A 16,156-nucleotide genomic window follows, 5' to 3' on the forward strand; every position below is an offset into this window, starting at 1 on the left:
CACGCTAACCTGTACCGCCATTTCAACCTATGGATGCTATCTGACCTGCTGGGTTCCTCCAACAATTCTTCCTTTGAATAGCTTCTGATTTTTAGTTCACTGGAAAACTTGACTTCAGCAACTTATATGCTTTCCAGTGGGTTTTTTTTTCTTCATTTACAATTAGCACTCATGAAAACACACAGAACCTGCCAAAGAACAGTTAATATATGTGGCAACCTTATCCCTCCTGAATGGACAAAACAAAAACTCTTTTGTGCTTCTTGATGGCAGTAACCTGCTGCAAATGCAACAAAATAATTCTTCCAGGAGTTGGTAAGTCCTTTTGGTGGAAATTAGTTGGCATTGTTCACTTGCAGATGGTTTGAACTAGTTCTTTGTTGCTGTATGGATTTTTTTTCTCTGTGTGTGTTCGATGAGCCAATTCACAGCTAAATTATTAAAGCCAGGGCAAATGTTATCGTCCTGCCTCAAAGTCCAGAATTACATCCTTATTGTTGAATTTGGCACTCTCCATTTCATTTACGACATTGTTATCTTCAAGCTCAAAGAAAGGGTTTTGATTCCTCAATTTCAGTTGAACTTTCGATATTTGCATTACATTTGTGTTCAGAATCATGCCAGGGTTGCTTCTGTAGCGCATGCTGCCATCGGGAAAGAGGTGCCCTCAAGATTTGTACCACCAGAGTCACGAACAGCTGCTACCCTTCCACCATTAGACTCCTCACCCGCAAACTCATCAGGTTCTCTTTTAAAGACACTTACTTTGCACAGTTTATTACTGAATATTTAATTTTCTTCTGTCCAGCACATTTCTTCTTAATTTTTAATTTTTCACTCCTCTGTGTACTTATCTTGAGTACCGTTTATTTGCGCTACCGATAAGGGGTGAAAGGAATCTCAGGGTTGTATGTGATGTCATGTAAGTACTCGGACAATAAATCTGAACTTCTACCTTTGTGACAAGTAGAAATGTGGATATCAGTTTGATTACAACAGAGCAGAGATCAGCACTATTTAACTATTAAAAGGTTTTTTGTGTGGAAAATATCATTTATTCTGCCCAGCAGTCCGACTGTTTAGCCATTGGAGAATTGCATGCATCCTCTAGGCTTGTCCGAAGGGAACTAATAAAACTTTAATGCACCAAAGTGCTGGAAGAGCTCAGCAGATCCCGCAGTGTCCGTAGAAGATGTGGTGAACCACTGTTATGCTATGATTGGTTGCGGCAGCTGGACACGCCTCCCGAGACCGATCCTACCCTTTGCTTGCTCCCCATTCCACTCTGCCTTGATCAGTCAATGCAGTTGACGGCTGTTCCGGTCTACAGTTAATAAAAGCCTGTCAGTTTCACAATGTCAGCCCTTTGTGATTGTTGACGGTACATCAGGAGGCAAACATTTCAGGCCTTGCCCCTTTGTCACAGTATTAACCATGTCCCATGGACGCTGCGGGACTTGCCGAGTTTCTCCGGCACTTTTGCGTATTCGCTACAATCACAGCGTCTGCAGGTTTTCTCGTTTCAAACTAATAAAACTGGAGGGTTTTCCATTTTGGAGTTTGGTAGAGGGGTTCAGTTTGTACTTACCTACACATTGTTGTCCTCCTGGTGGGACTTCGAATCCTTGATCACAGAGGCAGCGGAATGAGCCATCTCTATTTTCACAGTAGCTATGAGTACCGCAGATGGTTCCATTCACACATTCATCAATGTCTGAGAAAAAGAAATCCAAAACAGATGGAATTAATAATGAAATTTCACTAAAACTTCACTGAGGAATGCACTGAAGAGATTGTTGGAATAAACTTTTTATTTTGCAGCAATTCCATAATATTATTATTCATTTATGGAAGTTAATATCCCACAGAACAACATCATGTTCATGGTGAATAATAAAACACTGGAATTCAGATCAAGTGATCAATGCTTGATCATTTATGGTAGCGAATTATTTCAGATTTCAAAGTAAAGAAATCTATATCTTAACATGATTTCTCAATTTTGAAGCTTCCTTCTGTTTTTAATTCCTGCTAGCTCTTTAGTCAAACTGGACCTGTGATCAGGCATACTAATCTGTTCATGAGAGGTACCTCGTATGAAATTGGAACAGAAAGAGAAATCATTTCAGCTCTCAAGGCTTTAAAAATTATTCAGCGAGGTCTTGGCTGATCTGTGAACTGCGCTCCATGAACCTGTCTTTCTGCCATATCCCTTGGTGCCTTTGGTTGCAAAATGCCGACCAATCTCAGAAGGAAAGTAAATAGGTATTAGAGCCAGCTTCGAATCTGGTATTGCTCCCGGGTTCGAATCCAGCACTGTCTGTAAGGAGTTTGTACATTCTCCCTGTGACTGCGTGTGTGTTCCCCAGGTGCTCAAGTTTACTCCCACCTTTCTAAACATTGATTGGGGGGGGGGGTGGGGGTTGTAGGTTAATTGGGTGGCATGGGCTTGTGGGCCATTTCTTTTCATTTCCAAAAAAAAAGCGAAAAATTTTATATTTTGATATATTTCTTCAGTATAAGGGTATTAAAGGTTACGGAGAGAAGGCGGGGACGGGGTACTGAACTTTAAGATCAGCCATTATCTCGTTGAATGGCGGAGCAGGCTCGAAGGGCCGAATGACCTACTCCTGCTCCTATCTTCTATGTTTCTATAGAAGGGCCTGTTACCATGCCGGCACTCTGTTTAAAGGCAGCCTGGGTTTATTTACCATTTATAGAAGAGTTCCAAGTTGCCACAACTTGTGTGTACAAGTATTTCTTTATTACTGAAAAAAAAAACCCAGATCTAATTTCAAGACTGTACCACCTTGTCATAGATTCTATATCAGAGGAAATAATCTCCGCTTATCCAGAATCGGATTCTCCAAAATCCTCATTTATTTGAAACAATTAAAAAATTCCGGATAAATGAGAATGTCTGAAACAAATCAGAAATTTTCAGTTATCCAAAATTTTTAATCGGAGCCGAAATGTCCGGGGGCATTGGGCTTCCAGTGGCAGTGGTGACCTTGGGCTCCCGGGCAAGAGCGGGGCCTCGGTGGGGAGGTATCAGTGATTGGCAGAGGCCAGCATTTTTTTTTGGTAAGAATTAAACATTATTTTAATGCCGAAAAAGCCTTCCCTTATTGTTTGTTGTTGTTTAAACATTGATACAAGTGGTTTTCTGTTGCTACTGGGCTGTTTTTCAAAAAAAAGACCAGTATTCCAAAAAAAACACTTATCCAATATAGGTCTGGACTGTTTCGGATAATCGGAGTTGTACTGTAGATCATGTCTCCTTGCCCTGTCATTTTGCCTCTATGTCTAAAAGAAACACCAATCACTTCACCGCAAAGCTTCTAACTTCCATGAGGTAAGTTTCTCTATCGTCCCTTCATGAAGGGCCCGGTTAAGGTGAATGCTCACAGTCTTTTGCCCAGGTGGCCGATTAGAGAACAAGAGGGCAGGGGTTTCTGGTGAGAGGCGAAAGATTTAAGTGGGACCTGAAGGGAAACTTTTTCACTCGATGGGTAGTTCTTACCTGGAATAAGCTACTAAAGGAAATCACAGGAGCGGATACAATTTCAATGTTCAAAAGGCATTTGGACTGGATATAGACCAAATGCAGGCCAAGGAATCCAGCCCAGAATGCTAATGTGAACAGCATGGACAAGTTGGGCCAAAGGGCTGTTCTGTGCTACTGATGACTCTGTTCTCTCTGTGTAGTGTTACCAAGGTAGCATTCCACTAAATCCTTACTGAACTCCCTCCAAGGTAGATTATTAGCTCTATTAGTCTATATTAGCTGTGGAGTCTGAAACAGCTCACATTATGCAGTTAGTTTGAACAATGGCTTTATAAATCAGAGAAAAATGTGGATTTTTGTCCTACAGTTGTAAAGGCCAGGATTTAATTGACCCTTTCAATAATTTTTTTCTTGCACCCATGAGATTTTAAATGGAGTTTAATTTGGGGAAGTGTGAGGCACATTGATTAGAGGAACCAAAAGCGAGATTTCTATCTTGGTGGAGAAAGTCTTCAAAGTTCAAAAGGATCCAGATGTTTTAATGCTTAAAAGTTAACAGATAGGTCCAACAAGTCATTAAGAAGGCAAACTGCTTTTTCACCATTTTTGTGAAGGGATTAGAGTTTAAGAATTTATATTTTAATTTAGACATACAGCACGGTACAGGTCCTTGCTGCCCAATTACACCCAATTGACCTACACCACCCCCCCACCGTACGTTTTGAAGGGTAGGAGGAAACCCACGCAGACACAGGCAGAGCGTGCAACCTCCTTACAAACACCACCAGATTTGCACTAACCGCTACCCTAACTGTGCTGCCCAGCAGACGAAGTTCTGCAGACACCGTGACTGAAGTAAAAACATAATGCTGCAACCAGCAAAAATTTGTGGAAAATAAATAGGCAAAAAATAAATACAAATTTTTTTTCAAAATTGGCACCACCTAGCAGTCAGTTCCATGCAACATATAAAATTCAAGCAACCAGAAAATTCACTTATCTGGTATCTACCAATTCCCATAGGTGCCGGACACCAGGGTTTTTTTTTACTGTAGTTGCATTGGAGGCTGCTCAAAAGGTAATTCGCCAGACTAATTCTTGGGTTAACAGTGTTGTCCGCTCAACAGAGTTTAGAAAACTTGTGTCTATGTTCCTTGGAGTGAAGAGTGAATTTCTTCAAAGATATAACATCCCGAGGGGAACTGACAGAGAGATGTTTTCACAAGTGGGAGAGCAATGAACAAAGGGACACAGTCACAAAACAAGGGCCTGGTCATTGAAATTCGAAGTGTGGAGAAACTTCTACTCTCAGGACAGCAAATCTCTGGGATTCTCTCCTGCATAGAGTTTTGGAAGTTGGATCATTTGAGGTAGAGATGCTTGAAAGATTGAGAAACTGATGGTGATGGGGAACTGGCATTGAGAGTAGCAGAGGCTGGCATAGATCAGCCACAATCACATGAATAGCCCCTTTTACACAGCATCTTCAGGGCAGGATTATTGCGCCTTTATTGCGCCATGGCATTCTGTGCAAAAGGTTCAAACACGAAATGGGGGGAGTCATTATACTTCTGCCTTTAAGCCGGCAGTGGTGCTAGTCACAGCGCCGTCGTTGTTATGTTCAGTGCAAAAAAGCAAAGCCAGCTTAATGATGGGTCTTCCTTACAGCAGTATATTGCGGGCTCTCTGTGCTATTGAATGGGGATGCAGGTTTCAGAGGAATGGTGGTCCAGTCCTCCTTTTGTATTGACTTGGAGCTCAGAGTCTCCTTGGACCACAATGTAACATCTCGGTCACTGATATGCGGCTTTTTTTGTTGCATGATTGCCGTTTGCAAATGCAGTGAACAGCACTGATCTAAAACATCAATCACCCTGCGACATCCTTCATCCCTGCTCACTGTCTCCAGAAATGTCTGAACCTTGATAATATGTTGCTTTCAATGGAATAAATATTGCACAAGTTAACCGTCTCTCAGGAGTGATCTTAGGAAATGTCATTTGTAGTTCATATAAATAACATTTTCATGGATATTCATTTGTTAAATACTTTCCTCACCTCTTCAGGAAGCTCAGTTTAGGCCCATCAAACATCTGCAGAAGTCCACGCTGATCACTCTGCCCATTGGAAAACTTTCAAGCAGCTCGGTTGCTCCACCCTTAGTTACAGGCCCTAGAATTTCCCCCAAACAACAGATGACAGATTAACTGCCCCCTCCCTCCTTGCCTGACACAGACTCGAGGGCAATTTTCCAATCAAAGGAATGGTTCACGACTTTGATAAATCTTGGATCTCTTCAACATTTTTACCCGACTGTAAATTCCAAAGGTGGATATCACCAGCTGGAGATTTACCATTCTTAGCTACCACCACTAATTCCTACAACATCAGTCTGGGTAGTGAGGTCAGTGCAATGCTATTACAATGCTTGTTGAAGCTGGCACTGTCTGTAGGGGAGGGGTTCTCAACATATTTTTTTCCCCCCCACTCACATATCTTACTAATCACAGAACACCTATGATATCCTATGTTCTCTCTATGTCCACATGGGTTTTCTCTCGAGGGGGTTCTGGTTTCAGAAAACATAGAATTCCACAGCACAGTACAGGCCCTTCGGCCCACAGTATTGTACTGACCAAATAACCTACTGTAACTGCCTACTGTATGACATATTTTTCCCGGTTCTATCTAATAGTCTCTTAAAAGATCCTATTGTACCTGCGTCCACCACCGTTTCTGGCAGCTTATTCCATGCACCTACCACTCTCTGTGTGAAGAACCTACCTCTTACATCTCAAGCACCTTAAAACTATACCCTCTCATGTTAGCCATTTCAGCCCTGGAAAGAAGTCTCTGGTCTTCCCTCTTTTTTGCAGCTGAGATCAGCAATTGCCACTTCACCACCTCTCTGCCCCGCCACCACCCCCCTCGCCCGCCATTTTCAAAGGCAAACAGGCATGGGATGGTAGGTTAATTGGTCACGTGGGTGTATTGGACAAAATGGCTGGAAGAGCCTGTTTCCATGCTGTATCCCCAAATTAAATTGTGGTCGACCTTCACTGAAATTGGCAGCCTCCCTCCCAAAAGCTAAAGGCCATCTCCAAGGGGGTCACAAGCTGAGGCCATTGCACTGATGTTTTCCCCTGGGCAGCAGATAATCAGTTTCCTTAGATGCTGGATGAAATGTAAAACACAAATAAATTGATAAAATCCCAGTTGAATGTGAAATATGCATTTTTTAATGAATAAATACAAGAAATGAATTATCAGGAAGAACAGTTTTTAACTCCTCATGGCAGAGCCAAAAAAATTAGCAGTTGATCTTGGAGGAAGGCCTGTACCACTGGGAATACTATGTCTATTATCAGTCCCACAACCATTCTGTAAGAATGGGCTGTTATCTCACTTGAGTTTTTTCATATGCCCAACTGAGATGGCTTGCAGAGATGTTTGTGACCACATTGCTTTGTTTCCTAAGGATGTGATTTTTAACATTCAAGTTAAAGGGTTGTGAAATCTGTGTGGCAAACCACTGGATGTATGATTAACTGTCTGGACATGCCCCTTTGGCCGACTGTACCTGTGGCTCCTCCCACAGCCCCCTCCCCAGTGCAGGACAATTGACCAGCATGGATGTGCCTCCATTCTATTGCTAATAAAAGCCCGTCAGTTTTACGTAACTTCTAGTCTTTTGGAGTTATTGATGGTGCATCAATCTGCCCTCAAGAACTCTGCAGGATGATCAAGCCTAACTTTCCAGCTGTCAATGGTTACCAATCTAGTACATCTAAGTAGCATTTTGATTTTGCTTGACAGCAATGATTGCTATTTTATAAGTTACAGTAAAAGTCCTAAAATCCGGACTGCCCGGGGATTGGGTCAGTCCAGATTATTTGGCGTTTCCGGCAGTAGTTTTAAAATTCAAATTTAAGGAGGAATAAAGAAGAGATGAACGGGCCAATTTTGCTAGTTTACTCGTTAGCAAATATGGCAGGCTTCATTATCAAAACAGGCAGTTTTTAAAGAAAAATAAAGTCAATGAGTATGGTCGCCCGTTGCCACCGTGCATCTGTGGCGCTTATGCACGCAAAAGCCAGTTAACTTTTAAAAGTTTGAGAGCTTTTGAAAAGTCCAGATTCTCAGGTGGTCCAGAGTTTTGGACTTCTTACAGTTCCTTTTGAAAGTGAACCGCCTTGTCATAACTGTTGAACATTTTAGAAGGGCAGATGGAATCTAACATTCAACGGAAGGGTAAAAACACAAAAATGCTGGAGGAACTCAGCAGGACCCACAGCTTCCACAGGAGGTAAAGGTATATAACCAGCGCTTCAGGCCCAAAACTTTGGTTATAAATCTTTGCTGTGCGACCTGCTGGGTTCCTCTGGCGTTTTTGTGTTTTTACCACAATCTCAGCATCTGCAGACTTTTGTGTTTTATGGGGGTGGGGGGGGGGGTGTCTTTTGACTCATTGTCTTGTTGAAATACAAGTCTGATGCTTTAACATCACCTGCAGTAAGAACCACAGCTAGCGCTCGTTATTTGGCAGGTAAATCCACATCGTAAACTCAACAAAAATCAAAAGCTTTTGCCTGATTGAAATTCTCATAATAAAGAGAGCAGGATTAAAATAACCATCAAGTTTCAAGACAGTTCATGTAAACTTTTGAAGAACCACTGGGATTCATCTTTCAGCACTGCACATCTGTCATAATTGCTGGCAGCTGCAGTGAAGTGTTGGTTTCACTGTTAACATCTATGTCTTTCACACAGCCCCTGGGTTCCAGGAAACTTCGGCCATTTTCCTGGAACGCATGCTCTGTAAAACGGTCAGAACGGGAATGAGGGTGCCATTTCCCATTCTGATATTTTACCTCCTGGACCCCTAGTAAATTTCCCAGAACGTCTGCAGTATGAAGTTATCTGCAGGCATTCCGTGAACAACAGGCCAATGAGCAGCATGTATCGATGACGCGGTTGAAAGTCCCGCCTTTTTAATTACTGCACTTCTGGTGCCCTGTCTAAACTCGCAACCAATGCTGAGACCGCTGGAGATTCTTCAGGCCGGTAAAATTCCACGAATTCTATCTAACAAAAGCATAAGAACATAAGAAATAGGAGCAGGAGTCAGCCATCCGGCCCGTCGAGCCTGCTCCACCATTTAATGAGATCGTGGCTGATCTGATCATTGACTCAACTCCACCTACCTGCCTTTTCCCCATATCCCTTAATTCCTTTTTTATATAAAAATCGATCTAACTGAACCTTAAATATGTTTTAATGAAGTAGCCTCAACTGGTTCCCTGGGCAGAGAATTCCATAAATTCATTGCTCTCTGAGAAAAAACAGTTTTTCCTCATCTCCGTCTTAAATCTACTCCCCTGAATTTTGAGGGTGTGTCCCTTAGTTCTGGTTTCACCTACCAGTGAAAACCATTTTCCTGTCTCTATCTTATCTAATCCTTTCATAATTTTATATGTTTCTATAAGATCTCTTCTCATTCTTCTGAGTATAACCCCAGGCAATTTAGTTTCTCCTCGCAGGTCAACCTCCTCACCTCCGGGATCAACCTGGTGAACCTCCTCTGGACTGCCTTCAAGGGCCAGTATATCCTTCCCCAAGTATGGAGACCAGAACTGCACACAGTACTCCAGGTGCGGCCTCACCAGTACCTTGTACAGTTGCAGCATGACCTCCCAGCTTAATACCCAGAAGTGATGAAAGCAAATGCTCTGTCAAGCTTTGAAAACCCATAAAACTGAGATGATTTGCACAGAGCAGATGAAATGTAACACTTGACTGGTGACGTCAAGTGAAGCATGTGAATCTTAAGGAGAAGGCAGAGATTTGGAGAAGATGGGTAAGCAGGCAAGACTATGGGAGATGGAGTACCTTGTGGAAACGTGATGCTTAGGCTGTTAAAAGCTTTCTCCAATCTTGCCCACAATCAAGTGAGGCATAAAATCAAGGAAATAAAAAAAAGGTAACTGGGCTCAGAAATGCTGGAGGAACTCAGCGGGTCTCACAGCGTCCAAATAAGGTGAGGTTATATAACCGACATTTTGGGGGTGAGCTCTTCAGTCAAAAGAATCGTCCTTTAGCTCAAAATAATTTGATATTCTATGAATGCAAAAGTTTTTCAGATATTGGAAGAGTATATATTTGCAATAATAATTTTAGTATTACAGTAAAATCCCTGTTATCCGGAATTCGAGCAACCGGCAACCTCAAGCAACCGGGAAAAAAAATTCACGGAAAATAAATGGCTTAAAATTTTAAATTAGCTCCCCCTAGTGGTTAGTTCACCAATCCATGCAACACACAATCTCAAACAACCGGCAAATTCACTTATCCGGTGTCTACCAATCCCCGTAGGTGCCGGATACCAGCAGCTTTACTGTATTTTGTTGTGCTTGTAAAATTCCTGCTACATTTATCTTATTTACAATACAATCAATGATCATAAAGCAGTTTAAATCCTGTTTAATATCATGATGCGGTAAATATCTTTGTTTGATAGGGCTGTTCTCAAAATGCTTGTGATGGGAAAATGTTGAATTTGCAATTGTGGGGAGCAAAATGAGTAGTGGATTCATCAAATGGGTGGTGGGAGGTGACATTTGAAGATGTACTCACCAACCCTGACCCACATTTCAGGTGACTGAACAACTGTTTTGGGGAGACGTCAGAGGTCAGTTTTAGACAGAAAGAGTGGTGGGTGCCTGGGACGCAGTGCCAGGGGTGTTGGTGGAGGCTGGTACAATAGGCATTTAAAGGACTTAGGTCAGTGGTTCTCAGCATTTTTCTTTCCACTCACATACCACTTTAGGTATTCCCTATGCCATAGCCGCTCTTTCAAAAAATTTGAAAACCCCTGTTTTAATCGTACCTTGTTGACTCGTTATGTGCACGGTTTCAGAACTCCAAAGGGAATGGACCAGTGGCCATTTTTCTCGAGCAGAATATTTCAGTAACATTTGGGTCTAGAGCAGTGATTCTCAACCTTCCCTTCCCACCCACATCCCACCTTAAGCCATCCCTTGCTAATCACAGAGTCCCGATGGCATAGGGATTACTTAAAGTGGGATGTGAACCATTGACTTAGACAGACACATGCATGTAAGAAAAATGGAAGGTTATGGGTGTGAGGTTGGGAAGGATTAGATTGATGTGGAGTAGGTTTCCATAGATTGGCACAGCATCGTGGGCTGAAGGGCCTGCACTGTGCTGTAATGTTCTATAAGACAATATAAGCAATTGTATTCAATCACCTCAAAATCTCCTCCATCACATTCAATTAACAGCGTAGAACATAATTGCATTGAAAGTTCATAGCGGTATTTTCCATGCCTATTAGAAGGTCCACGTCAAGCTCATCTCTGAAATTAAATTTTGCTTTTAAATTTAGACACACAACATGGCAACAGACATGAGCCCTTGCCGCCCAAATACACGAATTAACCGGCAAACCCCGCACATCTTTGGAACATGGGAGGAAACCGGAGCACCAGGGGAAATCCATGCAGACACGGAGAGAACGTATAGACTCCTTACAGGCGGTGCCGGATTCGAACGTGGGCCGCATATGCCGTAACAGTGTTGGACTAACCGCTACACTCACTGCGCCACCCAAGTTATAGTTAAATTTCTGCACTGTATGATTAATGTTTGCGTTACCTGACTGGACTCCAATGAGAAATGCATTTACAATTTTAAATTAGGTGTAGTATTGACAAGTGTAATAATTGTAGTGTAATAATTTATAATTTAATCTAAGAGCAGGATGTTTAGGCCAGACAAACTGTATGTGTTCAATTTCAAGTCATGTTTATTGTTACAATGTACCCAAGGTACAAGGAGAGTGATTGTGAAGTTGAGAAAGTGTGCAAATTAGGCACAACACACTTCATTTGAGATCATAATCCTGCAAACTATGATCACATGTTGACTGACATCTGTTCATGCCCGTAAAAAAAATTGCTTCATCACTTCCATTAGTCATAAATGATGGCCAGAAAAATTGTAGGGAATTGAAACAAAGGGTTTGCCTTCCATCACCATACAATTTTAGCGTTATTGGTCCCGTGAAACGCTACACGTTTTAAATCACACTTTAAAGGAAGGTTAATTGGTCGGAGAACAGATCAGAACAGTTACCATCTGGTAATAAAATAAGGAAAGACCCACAGTTACCAAATTTTGGAAACACACATTTGTTGCCTTCTCTGCGTAAATTTCCATTCCCTGAGAGCAAGGGAGGTCTATCCCCCCCCCATAAACATTCCCAAAATCACTGCCCGGGGCATGACACGATAGAGGACTAAGGTTCAGTGGAGCTACACTGCCATGATATTCTTCTTTTATTCCTCTCCTGTCCACTTCCCTCTTACTTCAGTCACCTTTATCGTTCATACCATGCTCGCACGGTAAAGACAAGATAGCGCTTCTCCAGGACCATGGAGCATATTTACATAAATATAAGTTAAGATAGAAATTAAACACATTGAAATATTAAATATGAAGACGTATACTGTAAGAGTCCTTCTGGTGCACATGGTGTACTAGGAATTCAGGAGTCTGATGGCCTGAGGGGAAATACTGTTGCCCAATCTGGATATGTGGGCTCTAGAGCTGCAGTGCCTCCTACCAGATGGCAGAAGGGTTAACAATTTACTTGAAGGATGTGTGGAGTCCTTCACAATGTTTCACCCGTATCGAGTGTTGTAGATGACTCTCAGGGCAGGAAGAGAGCCCCCACTGATCTTTTCCGCTATCTTCTGCAGGGTCTTGCGGTCCGAGGAGGTACAGCTGCCAACTCGGCAGTGATGCAGTTGCTCAGAATGCTTTTAATAAATCCTCTGTAGAATGTAGTGAAATGGGGGGGTTTGGGGTGGGGTGGGAGATGAACTTTCCTCAGCTTTCCAACCCGTTCCCACACAACCACCCCGACTCCCCCTTTCTAGGATATCAACCAGACACTGAACTATTGCTCACCCAATGTGATTCTGTTAGGAAGATTGAACTATTAGTATTTTAAATTTAGAGGACTGTGTTCATGCAATCAAGTTCAAGACTAGACTAAAGGCAAATTTGTGTAATATTACATTTCTGTTTTATTACAAGACAATAAATAGCATTTGATCTGAAGTTAGTGTTCAAGTTTATTGTCACAAACAACAAGGCCCAGTACAAAAGTTTGTTATGTATGTAATCTAGCTAGGCAACCCATGTATAGTTCAGTAACAAAAGCATAGAGCAGAGTGCAGAATTGCTGAGTTACAGTGAGAGAGAGAGAGAGAGAGAGAGAGAGAGAGAGAGAGAGAGAGAGAGAGAGAGCGAGAGAGAGCGAGAGAGAGAGAGAGCGAGAGAGAGAGAGAGAGAGAGAGCGAGAGAGAGAGAGAGAGAGAGAGAGCGAGAGAGAGCGAGAGAGAGAGAGAGAGAGAGAGAGAGAGATCGATTACAACACGGGAAAGATAACCATTTACCTCATGTGATGTTCATTTAGAGTCTGAGAACAATTTACTGAAGTGTGAATACATGACATTGCCAGCCATTTGAATGAATGGCAGTTGCTGTCGGCACTATCCACTTAAAAAAACTATTAGATCATCGAACACTACTGCACATTACAGGCAAGCCCTTTGGCCCTTGATGTTGTACTGACCCATATACTCCTACCAAAAAATTACTAGACCCTTCCTACCTTGTAACCCTCTGATAATTTTTCATCCCCGTGTCTGTCTAAGAGCCCCCTAATGTTTTAGCCTCCACCACCACCAACCCTGGCAAGGCATTCCAGGCACCCACAACTCTCTGTGTAATAAAAAAACTTCCCCTTGATGTCTCCCCTAAATGTTCATCCCTTTGCTTTGTACTGATGTCCTTTGGTGTTTGCTGCTCCCACCCTGGGAAAAAGGTGCTGGCTATCTACCTTATCCATGTCTCTCATCAGCTTGTAGACCTCTATTAAGTCTCCTCTCATCCTTACTCACTGCATAGAGGAAAACCCCAGTGCTGCTAACCTTGCTTTCCATATTTCCCAATCCAGCCAACATCCTGGTAAAGCTTCTCTGCACCCTCTCCATAGCTTCCACATCCTTCCTGTAATGAGGTGACCAGAACTGAACACAAGTGTTGTCTCAGCTGAGATTTATAGAGCTGTGACATTACCTCATGACTCCTGAACTCAATCCCCCGATTAATGAAGGCCAGCATCCCATACGCCTTCTTAACTGTCCTATCGACCTGTGTAGTGACCTTGTGCGATCGATGGATTTGGACCCCAAGGTCCCTCTGTTCATCCTCACTGTTAAGTATCCTACCATTAACCATATTCTCTGCCTCCATGTTTGACCTGCCAAAATGTACCACCTCACACTTATCCAGATGGAACACCATCTGCCACATTTCTGCATCCTGTCTATACCATGTCGTAACCTACAACAGCTTTCAGCACCATCCTCGACTCCTCCAACCTTCGTATCACCCCCAAACTTACTGACCCATCCCTCTACTGCTTCCTCCAGGCTCTTCGTCATGTTAAGAGGCGTCAAGTGCTCCCGAATGTCTGTGTGCCACACTTTAATAAAAAAACCCTTTCAGGAACATAGATTAGCGCACCATCAAATTGCCATGCACATATCTCTGTTGTGGCAGGCCTCATTGGAAACTTGTTACTGCAGATTTTGATTGATACTGAGAAAAGTCACATTCTAAGTCTTAATTATTGACAGAATATCGCTCAGAGCACTAATATTAAAATCAGTACCATGTTCTCAGTATCACCAATTTGGCTGGACTGATATTGGAGTGCTCATGTCAATATGCAAAATTACCATCGATAATAAAAAGAGACCTGGGTTTTACATTTCAGTGCTGAGATTCAGCAATAAAATTAAAAGCTGGGTCCTCCAGATAAATAATGAATTTTAAGTGCTCATTAAATCCTAATCAAAGTCTTTTTTGAGCTCTGATACAATGGACGTGGGAGTTCTCCCAAAATCTGAACAATGTGAAGAAGAATCCTGAATCAAATGTCACGTAATGTTCTTTCTGATACAGTTTTACAGCTTCATTGAAACCCAGAGCGTTTCCTGTTCATCTCAAAGATGATCAAACCAGTGTTGCTTTACTATGGAGAGTACACAGCCACACAACACGGAAGCAGGCATTTGGCCCAACTTGTCCATGGGGTTCGCCCTATAGCCTTCATTGCCTCAGTATTCAAGTGCTCTTCCTCTTGAATAGTGGCTGCTCTGTCATTCTTTCTGGCAATCCAGTCCACGCACTCACCACTCACTGCATGAAAAAATTCTCCTCAAGTCCTCTCTAAATCTCTTTCCCCAGTACAAAGTTTTAAATTTAGTTGTAGGCTAAAAAAACCCATCAGATCATCGAACACTACAGCATATTACAGGCCCTTTGGCCCTTGATGTTGAGCTGACCTATATACTCCTACCTTTGGGCTCACAAGCCTGTGCCATCCAATTACACCCAATTAACCTGCAACCCCTAATAAGTTTTCAAGGGTGGGAAGAAAACAGGACCATAGAACACTACAGCACAGAAAATAGGCCATTCGGCCCTTCTGTTCTGTGCCAAAACATCATTCTGCTAGTCTCACTGACCTGCATCCATTCCATAACCCTCTACCTTAAAACTTAAGAGCGAGTCCTCATTTACCACATCAGATGGCAGCTTGTTCCATACTCTCATCCCTCTCTGAGTGAAGAAGTTCCCTCTAATGTTCCCTCTAAAACTTTCCCCCTCTTACCCCAGGGAAAACCCATGCAGACACGGGGAGAAAGTACAAACTTCTTACAGAGAGTGTGGGATTCGAACCCTGGCCCCAATCGCTGGTGCTGCCACTATATGAACCCTGCCGCTCTTGTTTGATGTACGGTTCCAATGACATGATTGTTTCATTCATGCTGTCGGGAGAGGATCTACAAGTTCACTGATTTTTAGCCATGTTCAGTTCACTGACGCTGAACGTAGCCATAAAAAAGTATAAATGTATTTTCATTTTTGAGATGATGATTTAAATATTAATTGAATGAGATTTTAATTTAACTCTCAGATTACGAATCCACAAAGCAACTTTATAATAAATGGGATTGCAGAGAAACTTGGTGGATGTGTGAAATGAATGGCAGTAATCACGTGGTTACTACACTGTCTGTCTGGTTATCTTTTCCGTTGCAGTGGCTAATCTACAACCTGATGACATTAATAACGATGTCTCCAGCTTCTCTCCGTCCCTTTCCTTTTCCTTCATATTCCTTCCTCCAGCTCTCCACTCCAATTTCAGAGCCATCCCTCCTCCCCCTGTATGATGCTGTGCCCTCCCTCCCGTATCCACCTACTACCTCCTCCCTGTGGGGCTGTGCCCTTCCCCCACCATTCTGTTCGGACACCTGCCAACAATTTTCCGTACCTCGATGAAGGGCCCGAGCCGAAATGTTGGTGAGGTACCTTTATCTTTGCTACATAAAGCACACTGTTTGACCTGCTGACCGAGTTTCTGCCACTTTTAGGAGGCCAGAACACCTGACTGTAAAGCTGCCTATTCTACCCCAATGTGGCTGTTGGGTGGCCACCTGACAGTGGAGAACCCGGCCAGGAGGAGCACTTACCTAGCCCTCCTCCTGT

The 16,156-nt window shown here is 42.7% G+C and overlaps 1 protein-coding gene across 1 annotated transcript in view; it reads right to left on the reverse strand.

The window, feature by feature from the left end:
• LOC138753279 (latent-transforming growth factor beta-binding protein 2-like) overlaps positions 1 to 16,156 on the reverse strand; it is a 266,073-nt gene that overhangs the window by 41,380 nt on the left and 208,537 nt on the right. The window contains exon 26 of the mRNA XM_069916102.1: positions 1,589 to 1,714. Coding sequence (XP_069772203.1) covers positions 1,589 to 1,714 — 126 coding nt within the window. The remainder of the gene's footprint in view (positions 1 to 1,588; positions 1,715 to 16,156) is intronic.

Source organism: Narcine bancroftii, chromosome 2, assembly GCF_036971445.1.
Source record: "Narcine bancroftii isolate sNarBan1 chromosome 2, sNarBan1.hap1, whole genome shotgun sequence".
Classification (NCBI taxonomy): Eukaryota; Metazoa; Chordata; class Chondrichthyes; order Torpediniformes; family Narcinidae; genus Narcine; species Narcine bancroftii.